At 33.5% G+C, this 14,885-nt stretch overlaps 1 protein-coding gene across 1 annotated transcript in view; it reads right to left on the reverse strand.

Moving 5' to 3' along the window:
• Window positions 1–10,591, reverse strand: part of LOC136798879 (supervillin-like) — a 39,015-nt gene extending 28,424 nt beyond the window's left edge. Inside the window, exon 1 of the mRNA XM_067055541.1 lies at window positions 9,673–10,591. Coding sequence (XP_066911642.1) covers window positions 9,673–10,389 — 717 coding nt within the window. The 5' untranslated portion in view covers window positions 10,390–10,591. The remainder of the gene's footprint in view (window positions 1–9,672) is intronic.
• Window positions 10,592–14,885: the final 4,294 nt, after the last annotated feature.

Consider the following 14,885-nt stretch of genomic DNA (forward strand, 5'->3'; position numbering starts at 1 on the left):
CCATCTAACGTCCATATAATGTTAGGTAAACGTTCAAACAATGTAGTGTACTAACTTTAAAATGCACACATTTGCAGCAACAGTGCCAGGAACATCAAGAATCGAAGGATGTAATGCATATACCTTACCCGGCTTGGTAAAAACATTGAAAAAATTTAATGAGAACCAGTTCCTGTCAATCAAGTGTTATAGTGGCTAGTTGATCCAATCTTGGATTGACAACAAAAAGCTATACCGATCTATCTAGCCGTAATGATCTGCACAAACTTCTTAATTTTGTTACACCATAAAAAATGAAATAAAGCCAAGAAACCAGAAGAAACATAAAAATGAGGGAGAGGATTAATCTAGTAACACCAAATAGAAATGTCAAATTTTATGAAATCTTGGAATAAAAAGCCGCAGTAAATATTATAAAGATTAGTACACTTGATAATTATTACATGATTGGATTATGAAGGTTGCATAATACGAAGGTCTGGATTCTAGCAAAGTTCTTTTACCGACTCGGTTAGGTCACAGCAAAATGATGGACGATTCTAGCTCTCCGACCTTCTTAACAAGGGTATCGGTATCAACATTGGGGTAGGTTACAGTTCTTGACTCATTGACCCAGAGAGATGTTATAGCTAACCATAATATATCTCTTGTTGATCAAAGAAAGAAAGTAAGTAGAAATCTTTTGGCCTTTATAGCCTGCCACGGCTTTCTTATACTATATAGCGTAGCATAAAATCATTTTTAGATGTTCGACCATGAAACTGAGTGGGATATAGTGGAAAGAAGAATAAACATCCTAGATACCAAATTGAAGATAGTTCAAAAAGCTTTAAAGCAGATTATGCAAAAGAGTTATTGAGTACTATATCATACAAAACAGACAGGTCGTAAAATTTGACACGATTTCTTGCAGAACTCAAGTTTCTGATCTTGAAAGTCTCATATAACTGAAATTGCCACTGCAAGGGTGCCAGTGTTTTAAAAGTGACTTCAAACTTCGTTAGTTTTGCGGCATTGAATATAATTCAAACTTTTGCCCCACAACCAAACCAGAAAATCAAATCGCAAAACTTCTAAAAGTTTAAAAAATACGACATTACAAAACAAAATTAGAAAGAAATAAGGTCAAGATACCTGCCGAGGAGGTTTCATAGCGTGTCTGTTTGTCGGTTTACGTTTATCAAAGTGGGTGGGTATATTTGGTATGAAAAATGTCGATTTTACGCTGTTCAAAACAGTAAAGAACAAATATTTTGAAATTCCAATAAGTTTTAAACCAAGTGTTCTCATACACCAATAGCAAAAGACAGTCTGATCAATCGAATATACAAATTCCCAAGAATTATCGATGTGGCTTTTCTTCAAAGCCAAAAATATCCACGATCAGAAAACATATGAAGAATTTGACTCCCCCAATCAAACACTGATGCTGCTTTCAAGTTGCTGTGTAACTAGACTATTGTCATAAGACTAAATACGTGAACCCTAACAATTTATACACAGGAAGACACCATACAAATCAGTAAAAAGTCATGTATAACTCATACAGTAGTCTCATAGGGAAGCAAAAGAAACAATACTGTGAAAATAGGATTACAATAGATTAAGTGTATTTCCGCCTTTATAGATTGACACTTCCGACAATGCACGCTATAGTAGATAGCTATAGTTCTTTATTGATATAAGAATGTAAAACAATCGGTCTTTAAAATTTTTCTTATTCATTCAAAATGGCAGAAATTGCAGTAATTTTGAAAGTCAGATAAAATCTAAACTGATCCGATTTATCCGTTGTAAAGCATAATTTGTAAGTAAAATGGCATGGATATTATCTTGGCGTAGCTAAGGATACCATTTTGAAAAAAAAATGTAATCGTGTTCAGGCTATTATCTCCTCATTATCTCGGCTTTTGTATGACCCCAATCATCTCCTTAATTTGTACTAAGGGCTTATCTGATGATCAGTGGCGACATGATTTTGATATTTTCAACACCATAGGATTGCCTTATAATCTCTATGGCATTATGGGAAATCTATTACGTAAACCATTGAACAACAAATAGCCAAAATTATGAAATCATTTGGCACCCTACCCGTTTTTTTCTTCTTTATCGTGAGTATCTGTGAATTTCAAAACTTTCTTGACCTCAGGTGGACCTCAGACTTGAGATCAAGTGAAAAGATACCGTAGGACAATCGTGCGAAGTACAAACTTGAGTTTGAACAGAATCCTTCACAGTACTTATGATAATTCAGGGGCAACTCTTACAACCAAATCCAGCTGGTACACGTTTTTTTAAGAGCAAACATAATGCTTCGATGGCCAAAATGTTAAGAACAAGCTAAGAACATTTTCAGGATTCGCGGACTCGAACACACCCGATAGGAAAATGGACACAAAGATTCACAAAATGGTCAAAATAAGAACATGTTAAGAACATTTTTAGGCTTAAAACTCAAAAAGTTAAGAACATTCGAAGGCTTCATAAAATTTGGATGTCCTTATAAAAAAAACGTGTAGCTGGAAATCCCGACCCACAGGAAAATGCTTTACAGTTTTATTGCCTTTTCAATATTGATCGAAACAATGGAATAAACAGACAACAAAAGAACATCAAAACAAATTAATCTAATTAATTAAACGTTGAACGATCCATACTTCTAAAGACAATACTTTGATTATGATTATGATTATTTTCTTGGCATGGTTCATCTATTGCCAATAAACTTTAAACTCTTTAAATGAGGAAATCGAAAGTGACCATTTGATTGATCCATTCATCCCTGAAAGCACATGTTTTGTAAAAAGTTTCGAGCATGGTATACCCAGAAGATATTAGCGTAATCAGGCCCGGCGGAACAACCGTAGAAGTGGGGAGCCTGAAGGCTAGAAAATGAGATAAAATTCGCTAGAAATTTGAGAAAAAATCTCATTTGCTCAAAAGTGGGGAGGCTGAAGTCTCCCCGCTTCCGCCGGACCTGGTAGTTCTTTTCTCCATTCAGATTCACTCGATCCGCTCACTATAGCGTGCTTACGCCCTCAACAATCAAATGCTTTTATGAGCACTGATTAGTTTGTTTGGCTCAATTGCATCACAATTTCGAGGTTAAGTCGTGGCGTTTAACTTCCGCGGATACTTTTAATGAAAAACCTTAGTTATAAGATAAAGAAATACGAACTTGTTCGTGGTAACAGACTTTGCCAGGAGCCATTCTTCGTAATAATACAAAAAAAAAATAAAATAAAAAATCCAAACGATTTGAAGACTTTTGCAAATAGCCCTTGATCCAAAAAGATGAGCTCTTTCGATGCTCTCAATTCAAGCTCTTGAAACTCAAAGAACGGGTCTTACACAGTACAATATATATTTATTTGCTAACCTCATAAAAACACTTTCAAGTATTTTATAACAGCTATAAAAACTCTCCACCATACTTCATTGTTTTTTTATGACCTCGTAAAATCAAATGACAATAGATAACAATACTCCGCACGCAATGAAATAAAAAGAATTCATTTGTCGAGAGATTTCATTCAAGAGATTTGACAAATCATCCCGTGCGTGAATGATGTCATAATTTTAATGTAATGTTTGTATTTATAATGATGACACTATTTCCTTTAAATTTTGTACTCACGCCTCACATCAAACAATAAGGATGTTAGTAATTAATACGGTATTAATTTAAGAGAAAAGAAATTTAAAACTTTTGAGCAACTTATAAGTCTCAGAAGATTAATCAAAGCTTGAGCTTAAACAAAGACTTGGAATGACGTCATTATCGTCAAAACCACCAATGCAAACCAGTCTCTCAGAAGTTTTATCTGGAAATCTTGGAAGGCGGTTTTTATGTGCAGTAGTTTTGAATTTAATGACGTAAATTTCGAAGGCAAGGCAGAACTATATGGCGTCATTGTAATATTATACTCAAAATCACTAAATTCTCTAAATTTATGACTGGAATAGAGTTTTCAATATCAATTTTGAGTACATAAGCTTCCCCCAGCTCCGGGCCAACCATTTTGACACACATGGGAATGTCTCCAGGTAGAAATCTCTACCTTTTATGACACGAAACGGTTTGACATTTTGATAGAAATTGCTATGGAGAGGTCCATTACAGCAAACTATATGCTAAAAATTCTCTAAAAGTCTGCGAATGAAAATCAAAATCATAGCCATCTTTTTCAAAAAACTTTAGTGTAGGTCTTTTTACTCTGGGGTACGCAAGGTGTCGCCTTAATTTAGATTTAAGAATTTTAAAATAAAATTTATTGGCTGACAAGAAAACCATGAAGGTATTATTAAGCGAAACTTACAAACATATATCAAATGACCATTGACAATCTTCCAAAAAACAACAACAGAAAAATAAAACAGACAATTGGCTTTCAACGAAGAAAATGCCTCATTAATCAAAACATTTGTACCACAAGCACAACAACAAAGAAAATGACTATACTATAATTTTCAGTGAAATTCACCAGTATGAATACTACCCACAAAAACTAATCATAATTTTTGGTCAATGATCTTTCTATTTTTAATTGAGGGCCTTGTTAATTTCATTATATAACAATTAACGTTGCCAATTCTAATTTCTTTTGAAATTATGATCAAAAAACCACTCGGGGACAACTCTTACAACCAAACCCAGCTGGTACATGTTTTTTATAAGAACTCTTCACCATTTACGAGGAAGCTGGAAAGTTGGATTATTTTCGATCAAAAAATAGAAAAAATCACTTGCAAAAATGTTGGGCATGGAAGGTTTTGCCCTCGGTAAGTAATCTGAATTGCAGACTTCTACAATACCACAGATAGTACACGTTTTTTTTAAGAAACACACTTTTAAAAAACATGAGCTAAAAACTAAGAAACATCTAAAAAACATGCTGAGGCTGAGAATGAATGAGAAAATAACATTTTTTAACTCGATTTTTTTAAGAACCTTCCAATCAAAGAAATGTTTTTTTTCTTTGCATGAAAAATAGGCTGATTATGTCAAAAAGTTTAGAAACATATAAGAAACATTTAAGGCTCAAAAGGCCGATTTTTTAAGAAACATTGAGGCTGCTTGGTAAAACTAGTTTCTTAAAAAAACAACGTGTATTTAAGGAGCACGAATCCGTTAGTGAATGCCAGAAACCTATGAAAGTATCTGCAAGCAACAATATCAAATAAAAAGGTAAATGCTATCTTCCTTATTGAGGAAAAAAATGAAACGAAGGTCAACTATCAGTCGATCCTTGATTAATCAATTTCAAGCCAGAAAAAGAAGTGTGTAAAACCTTAAAAAAAGCTAACAAACGAAAGACGGGAAATTGAAATTACAACGTTATAAAGACGTTCTTCTAACGTAAAATAGGCAATGAATCTCACTTCAGTCTTCAGTTTAGTAGTTCTCTATCAAATTGAGGTCAATGCGCACATATACACGTGTTGGCACTAAATAGACAATGAAGCAACAATCATATTTACTGATGACTAACACTTAACTTACCATGCAAACAAGAATACCATAAGAATCACCATTACTGCTAGTAGACCTTGGTCTTGGATAATTCTCCATTGCTCTCTCAATATTTTGTTAGATATTCTGTTTCAAGGAAGTCTTCTTTCCATCAGAAATTTTGACTTCATTAAAAAAGTACCAAATTATAAGATTCACTTTTGGCGAGAATAAATACATTTTAGAAACACTCAAACGTCAGTCAGGACACCAAACTCCTCAGAGTCTCATTATATCATTCTATCAAACGCAATACGGATTCTAACACACCAGAAAAGCTCCATAATATATCATTATAGTTGCAAACACCCCAATGACAATATATACCAAGTGTCGACAACGATCCACCAAGAGAGGACTAGTTCAGGTGTCCCCGTAACTTCCACGCACAATTTCAATCTATGAAATGGTGATTATGATATAATAAACAAAAAATTCAATCGGCTTGATCGTGTTCCTCTTTATTTTTTAAAGAAAAGGAAAAAAATTAAAACATTATTTTCAAGGTGGTCAAAACAAAGTTAGTTTTTCAGTAAACTGTGTTTTTAATCCCTTCGAGAAAAAATACACGATAAAAACACAATTTTTAATCCTCTCTTCATATACAGTGAAACATAAATGAAATTTATAGGAATTAAAAGATTTTATTTTGTTATAATTAAAATCAAGATGGGAACTAGGGTGAGGTATAAAATAAGAACACACAGTTTGAACTGAGAGAACCTCTCATCCTACTTCGGGAAGTAGTTTTATTTTTTTTCCTTTTGTCATAATTTTTGTCCTATTTCAAAGGTCTTATAGAATATCAGTTGGAACAAAAATGATATATAAAAGTTACCTTACACGCCTGTCTCAGTGACCGGATGTCGGTGATAATATTTGGGCGGGTTGGGGTAAAATAAAAGAACTAATTATATCACAATTGTTTAGTGGGTGGAATAACAGCTCAAAAATATAATTCAAAAAAATTTAGCTATGTCGTACTGATCACGAGGACCACCCCCCTGGCAGCACCATTCATTACCCAAGAAAAAAGGCTCAATCAAGCCGTCACAAAAACAGCTAGAGGACCACTTCCAAATGGGAAAATTCACGATGTTCAAAGGCAAAAAATCATCCAACAAGCCTCCCCTTTGTCAAAGGCCCGTTGGAAACTTGGCTCCACTGGACAAAAAAATAACCTGAAATTTTAATCACAAAGGGAAGGTGCCATTTGATTGTATCCCCATTTATAATTGAAGGAAAAGAATTGCACTCCAAAACCATCTCCACTGGCGTTTTTCAGCTGGCAACAATAGATTTTCTACCCCCCCCTTTCAGATTTCCATAAAAATGTTCATCTCCGGAGATCCACCTCGGCACTGAGACAGGGGTGTAACAAGTAAATCAATTTTCTTTCTTCTAGGGTAACAAAAACCATCCCACATTACATCGAGTGATCACCACATTAAAATTATTCTGAATCAAATTCTCCAAAAGTCTCCAAAAGATGACAAAAACAAGCAGTCGAGCTTCTCGAAAAAAAACTTCTCGAAAAGAAAGGATTGTTTGAGAGAAGAAAATTATCAAAACGTTTTGCAAAACGAAATATATGAATTCAGTTTTGAAACGCGATTATTAAGCCAATATTTCTCTTGTGATTCCATGACCTATGTGGTCACCAGAAGATAAAATAAAAATTATAATTATGTATTAAAAACTTTCATAAACGTAAAAAATTTTTTTTTTTGAATTTTCTACTACTAAAGCTAGAACGTGTGAGGTTCTGCCCACGAGGACACAAAGCGATATCTAAGTTGACCTATCTCTTGGTCATATCTGAAATTGACCTTTTTGCCGTTGGCATCAACGGATCAACTTTTGGATCCAAAGAGTGGTCAAATCTAAGAATTTGAAAGACATAAACACATACTGTAACCAAAAAAACAACAAGACGAAAGAAGTCGATGCTAAAAAATACACATGGCACACAGTGACGGATCAGGAAGGTGACAGAGAGTCTTCATTTATCTTATAAGGAGTGGCTTAAAGAAACACTCCCCATCATAAATTTGAGCACCACTGGCATAGATAAGAAAAGACTAAAACACCATTAACCACACAGGTAACTCTAGCAAAAATGACAATCAAAATTCACGCTTCCAACAAAAACACACATAACTCTCCGGCAATCAAAATGCTTAAACTCAAAAACGTGCTCTCTGAGACCAAGTCAGCATCAAGCTGTATGAAATTCAATAAATGTTGTACATTTTTCAATCATTGTCGCTATATCTTATAAACAAGCTCATCTCCTGACTACAGAAAAGGCCTTAAGCTCTAAAACCATCTTTACAAAGTATATAACGTGAAAGAAAGAAAATTTCACTCTGTCTGCGTGTCTTTGTGACAAATTCACAGTTTCAATTTAATTCACATTATTCAACATTTTGAACACCCATTCAACAAATTCAAATTCACTGTAGACAAACTTTGTTGTAGAACTGCCAGAAAAAAATAAACTTGTGTACAAAAATAATTTCCGTATTTTCCTTATATAAACTGAATAAGACTCTTTAAAACTGCTGGTAACCGTTTTAAAACTTTTTTTAAAGAAGAGAAACTTTTACAGAATTAAATAATTTTTCTATGATTCATTAATTTACACCTCTATTGAGCTTGCAATTGGTACCTTCTTTCAGAATCAAGTCCAGCTATGGAAGGAATGGCACGTGCACACAAAAGCTATGTGAATTTATTTTGAATGCATCGGTCAAAGAAAGGTTTTTCGTCTGAGATGGAAAATGGATTTTACAATGAAAATTAACACACCGTTTCGACCGTAGCTGCCAATTGCCGCGCGGGCATTTTTTTGTCCGCTTTATCCCACTAAAACCGTCCCAGTCCTTTTTTCGCACCTATAGACAATAGAAAATTGTGTCAAAAACGGATTGGATCGAGTTTAGTTTAATTAAATAATTGTGGCTCCCGCCTGACCGCGCGACTACGGTCGAAAATGTGTATACATATTCTTGAAATTTTGGTGAATTATGCAGAATTTTCAGACGCCTATTTAAATCCTGCCTGAACGGAAGAACAATTTAAAACTGTACATTGAGGTTACAATCAGTGACAAAATATTTTGAAAACGCTAAATTGACGTTAAAAACAAAGTTGCAACATTGATCCCTCTCTTGAGCCAGAGCCTTTCGGACTGAGCCAGAGCCTTTCGGACGGTAAGAATATTGACAACTTCCAAAACACCATAGCACTGATGGTATCTGCAAAAGTATCGAGCTAAAACCATCTTATTAAAATGCCTACATATAGGGCATTCAAACTAAACAGATAGAAACCACCGCCCTAGGCAGGTAAAAATTTTCACACGTTTTTAACGTGAATAAAGTAGACGAATTTCTACAAAAAAGAATCGTGTCTCTATGATCACGGTTTGTGCAAAATTTAATTAGAATTTGTCTATCGGCTTTTAACTATCGAGAATTTTGATTTAGATATTCTGAGACATTCAATATAAATAACTATCTTGTCTTATACCAAAAGTTTATAGAAACACATTCTTTGCTTATTACAATACATTGTAATTTAATTTTATCCAGAAGAATATTTCTCAGGCTTTTAAACCTTAAAGCAACTCCTGGATATCAGGGGTATTCGAAACTGGTATGTTCAATCTTGAATAAATGCAATAATGAAACTTATTTCCTTTAAAAAATATATATGACGCAGCTTATTTTCCTTGGAAAATACAAGGAATGCACTTCATTTTCCTTCAAAATAACGAATGACATATTTTATTTGGACAATACGACAGTGAACGCACTTATTCATATTATAGAAAAAGTGTTATATTTTCCTCGGAAAATACAAAAAGCATCATTCATAAATACTCATAGGAAGATACAAAGAATGTACTTTTTTACTTTGGAAAATACAAAGAAAACCCTCGTAAATTTTCCTCATAAAATACTAGGAATGCACTCATTCACTGCTCATACCTTTTTCTTTGAAATACAAAGAAGGCACTTCATTTTCCTTAGAAAATACAAAGGATGCATTCCATTTTCCTTGCAAAATACATAGAATGAACTTGAAAACAAACTAGGTTAAAAAATTTCATTATGAAAGAGAACTTTTGGAAAGATGAAAAAAGAAAATACCCTTTTGACGATTTCAGCACTGATTTTACGTTTCCTTGGTGGAGGTGTATAATCTTCACCAACTCTTTCAGAATATCCAGACTGGTGGTCAATCAAATCTGCTTCTTCATTAATACTGTTGTTACAATCATACTCAAATTGAAGACGCATTTCAGACTCCGAATCACTCATTTCTTGATCACAAGAGTTGTTGAAAGTATTATTTTCATCAGCAATTTGAATGTTTTCTTTTTTATTTTGATTAGTTTCAAATTGCTGCTCCTTTTCAAAATAAACATGGTTCTGAGACATACTTTTACCAGTTTCAAGGGTTTTAATCATAAAACTTTGCTTGTTTTCATGGTTTTGATGCATCCTATCATGGTTTTGGCTTATATTATTTTCATTTTCAGATACAAAAACGTCATCTTCGAGGTCAGACAACATTAAAACGTCCTCTACATCCAAACCCTTTAAGCACTGCGAGTCGCTACCTTCCTCACCATAGCTACAAATTAGTTCATAATCCATTGAGTATGTGTCTTCTAGCTCCTCTAGACTAGTAGATAGTTGGCTCAAGTTTTCTTCACTTTCAGAGTACGAAGATTCTAGACTAGATTCATTTTCTTCATTTTGATAAAATAATTCAAGTTGAATAAATTCGTCATCTTCGTCAAAATTTTCATTTTCACTCTCTTCTTCAATCGATGAAAGTTCAGGTTCATAAAAATTTTCCATAATTTTTTGTATTTTTCGTGTTTCTATATTATCTCATCCTCAAACAAATATGTTGTTATCTTTTCATAACATTTATATAAAGATCTTCCCTCTATTTTCTATTTTTCATGTTTCCTACTTTATGTTAGGTTTTATGTATTCTTTCTTGCATAAATGTTTATTTTTCCATAGCTTTAACAAAATTTAAATTCTCATAGGTAGTACTAGCAGGTAGGTTGTTAAAGCAGCAATTTACGAAAGTGTGATTAAATTTGAAGTTGTGGTAGGTTCTAGATGTAACACGCTTGATATTTCTAAACCATCAAAAAAATTAATCAATCAATTATAATCAAACCAAACCATCAAATAAACCATCCAAAATTCCATCAAATTTAAAAAAAGAAGATTTTCAAATTAAAAAAATTCAGAGGTTTATCTTTTGACAGTTGATAGCCTTTTTTCATTTTTATTTTTTATAACAATTTTTTTTCTTCACTTTTTCAATATTTTTTAACACGTTTATTTTTTCTTTAGTTTATCAAGAAAATTATATAAAATTCACTTTTAATCTTGTGGGCAGAGTTGTAGGCACACAACATAAATTTTACTCTCAAATAAATCTACCCTCTTCCATTTTTTCTTTCGGAAACTTTTTTCAGTTCATTCACTCTTCATTCATCATAAACTTTGTTTTTCTTTTTTCCTTCTTTTTCAATGAAAAACAAAAGCAATAAAAAAGTGAAACAGTTAAAACAAAAAAATTATCCGAAAAAAACACACATCAAAATAAATCGAAGCTCTCAAAATGACTCTGTTTCGATGTTGGAAATCAAAATTTTTCTTCTTTAATATTTCTTTTCACTCGCTATATCCAATTTTTCAAGGAAAACGATCAAAGAAAACCAATTTTTGGGACAAATCAGTTTGTAGACCCTACTGATTTCATTAATTGAGATTTATTATAAAAATAGTTTGAGTATTATATATTTTTATAATATTTTGTTCTAGTTTAACTTTAAGCCAATTTTATTTTGTTTAGCTATAGAGTGCTTTTATGACTAGGATTCAAAAAAGATTTTGTTTTTGAAAAAGTTTGGAGTCCATTCTGCCTGAATAAGTATTTCATAAAGACATGTTTAGTAACATTTAGAATAATTCTCCGAGGTAAAAAGTTCCACCAAGTGCCCCGTGAAAATTTTTACCTCAAAGTCCCAACGCAAGAGAATGGATGACTTTTGTTAAGAAAAGAAGCCTTAAAACTAAAAAAAGAAAATGAAAATTTCTTACTTTTCCATCAACTTTTCGGTCGAACTTTGCAACCAAGTTGTCAACTAAGCTCAAATCAGATCCGCAACCTCCAATGGTCTTTCTACGTGGTGACGGGCGTATCGATTCACGCCGCTTAGGGCGTTTACGCACCATGGGCGGTGAATGAAGCTTACGAGGATCCAACATAATGAATTAGCACCTTTTTAGATATTCTTTAGTTACACCAAAAAGCGTTCCGAATCTTCCAGATAAGGAATTCGACGTATACAAAAGATACAACAAGTAAAAATATGCTTGCTAAGTAGTTACTCCGTGTACCACAAGGCTATGCAAACTGCCTTTCAATCCTCACCATTCAAAAAACGCAAGACCTCGATTCTAAGGTTGCGGTAAAATTCAATCAATTATAAGATATCAAATTAAATTCCCCAAAGCCTTCGAATATAACACAACCAGTTATTTTAGCGATTCTATAACCATCAAATTGGAATACAAAATCTGTTTGCTTTTGTAGATTGACTATCTTTCTATAAAACGAATTCTACTTTTTCAAAAATACCAAAATTTAGTCAGCAAAAACATTTTTTATCAGGTCCCCGTCTATTTTCTTTAAACATATAAAAAGTCACTTAATCAGATTTAAAAGTGCAGTAGAGAGTATTTTTACATAAATATGACCTTTGCTGCAATAATTTACCCCTGTGACCTTTCTACGTGAAGCTAAAATTGATACTTTTTGACGTAATTTATTTTAAAGATAACATTGACTTTGTGCGTAATACTGTCCAGACTGAAAAGTGATTAATAGAAAGTAATAAGAGACTGCAGGGTTAAATCTTTAGATTTCTACTGAAACGCTGAAATTGAGGTTGTTCCAACACCTAAACAATACTACTTTCCTAGTTCCATAGACCCGGTGGGACCCCCAACTCACTGAAAATTTTAGACAAAATTTTGTGCCCAGTGGGAATATTACCCTACGATTACAGCCCCACTGGGAAATTGACTTTGATTCCATAATCATTTTAAATTCAATGGAAAAAGGTTATCCTAGGTTTTCAATTTATTCAAACTCAAGGAGCCTCTTAGTCAAGATTCTCATCTCTTCTTTCTTAAACCGTTATTTCCTTTGAAAATTTCGATGGAGTGAAAAAAAGATCATGGAAAGGAGAGACGGTGGATACTTGAAGCCTGTTCAAACATTCTTTTGTATAAACGTATTTTCTAAAAATTGAAACATTTATTTCAAAAGATGAAAAATCTAGTTTAGAATGAGAAATTTTATGAACTTTTGAGGTGTTTAGATAAGATGACAATTCAGGTTGACACTATATATCCGCCGATCACATTTGGCTTCAGAATCTTGCCACCATATTTGAATATAAATTTCAACTCGATTTACCTTCAAGATAAATCTTTCCCCTATATGTGGAGGAATTTCATGGAGGGTCAACCCCCTGGACTATTGATGAAGTTTTAGGTATCTCCTGGATTTTTCGGCTTTAAACTCTCGACCTCTTGGATTTTTTTACGCAATTTAAAAGATTCAGTTCAAATAAAAGATAAAAGTTATAATTGTATAGGAAACCGAAATCCAAAGACAAAACTTATGGAAATTTGACAATGAAATAGTGTGACAATGTCAAGATAATTTTGACAAGATAAATTCTCAATCTGATAAGAACACATTATAATTTCCAAAAAGTGACAATGTGTACTATCGAAACACGAAAAGACATGCTCTAAATCATTCAAGTTTATCACACCAGAACAAAGTAAGTTATCGTTCCGAGACACAAGCTCTTAAATATCAATAAAAAAATATTGCCGCGATATCGTAAAAGAAATTATTACATCGCGAATAGCCTTCTGAAAAAGCTCTATCGACATCGCCGCGCTCAAAAATAACGAAGATTGCAGACTACGAGTTTGGATACCTGGATAAGGCGCTGTTTCAACATTCATCTTACCGTTATACACTCTCTTTTTTATAAGAACCAGCAAACTTTTTTTGATTCTATGTTGTTCTTATCATTTCGGCTGGTTTAGCAGCAAATTGTTCAGAATTTTTCAAATTTCCTTACTTTGACCCTTATTCTTCCTGAAATTTAGCAACTTTAGGCTCAGTTTTGTTCTAAGATTGTTCTTATAAAAAGAATGTATGTGAGTTATAAACGCTAGATGGTTAATAAAACTAGGTCGACTGGATACCCCGAATGTTACAAAATTATAGAATAAAGTTGAAACTTACAGATTGTGTTTTGGAGTATCTGCTGGATCTGGTGATAGAGAAAGGTGGTTTCTTTTGTCTCATGGTCACTCCAAATTTCTTGGCAATGTCCTCAATGGATTTGGTACGACCACCAAAGAGGCTTTCGTCCATGATTGATGTCATTTCTGGTTAGATTGCAAAGCTCAGTTGAACTGAAGTCAGTTGATAACTCCCCCTGGTTTGATTGTCCAGAGTCCAGAGTGTTATCAAATTATCGATTTGTGTATGCTCAATGCCAGAAAAGTCAGATATAGTTGGTTATTGTGGACCAATCCCAGACAAGAGAGTCGGTTGTTTTATTACGGCTTCAAAGCCTTCCAAACCAGCTTATGGTAAGGACTGTGAAAATCACTGATATTATTGAGGATATTTTGGTGAACAGCAGGTGGTTTGGTCAAAGCGATGGTCGTTCTGTGTATTAGGATATACCACAGTTAGCTATGCCAAGGGCTCCACAAGTAAGGTTTATCCAGTGATATTTTCTTGCTCAGAATAACTGCGAAAGAGATATCCCTCTTTCCGAGGCTTGAATACATACAACAAATCATAAATTGCCAACACTAAAAAGGAAAGCAAAAGATAATAGTTTCGTTGCAAGCATCTAAAAAATAGTTTTATAAAAGCAGAATGCGGTTTTTAAATTTGCAAGATTAAGTCTCCAAGATCTTTATCAAAAACTAACTTGAAAAATTGCGGTTTAAACAAGACGTCGATAGAAATTCTCTATTATTGAGTTTTTCAGTATTACTCGTGAGCTTACTTAACTTGACTTACAAAGTCAAGGAGGAAAATTCAGTAGACGTCAAAATTAGTGGACGAAGGAGTTTTTATTATCGGTAAATTTACTTCTCTCCACCTTTAACTTTGAAACTCCAAAAGACTCACTGACCTTTATAAACCCTGGACCAAGCTATATAACCGCCATCTTTGATCGGAGAGAATGAAATCTTTTCATCCAACATTGTGCGTAGAGCTA

The sequence above is a fragment of the Clytia hemisphaerica genome, unplaced genomic scaffold (genome assembly GCF_902728285.1).
Source record: "Clytia hemisphaerica strain Z4C2 unplaced genomic scaffold, Clytia hemisphaerica genome assembly, whole genome shotgun sequence".
NCBI classification, from domain to species: Eukaryota; Metazoa; Cnidaria; class Hydrozoa; order Leptothecata; family Clytiidae; genus Clytia; species Clytia hemisphaerica.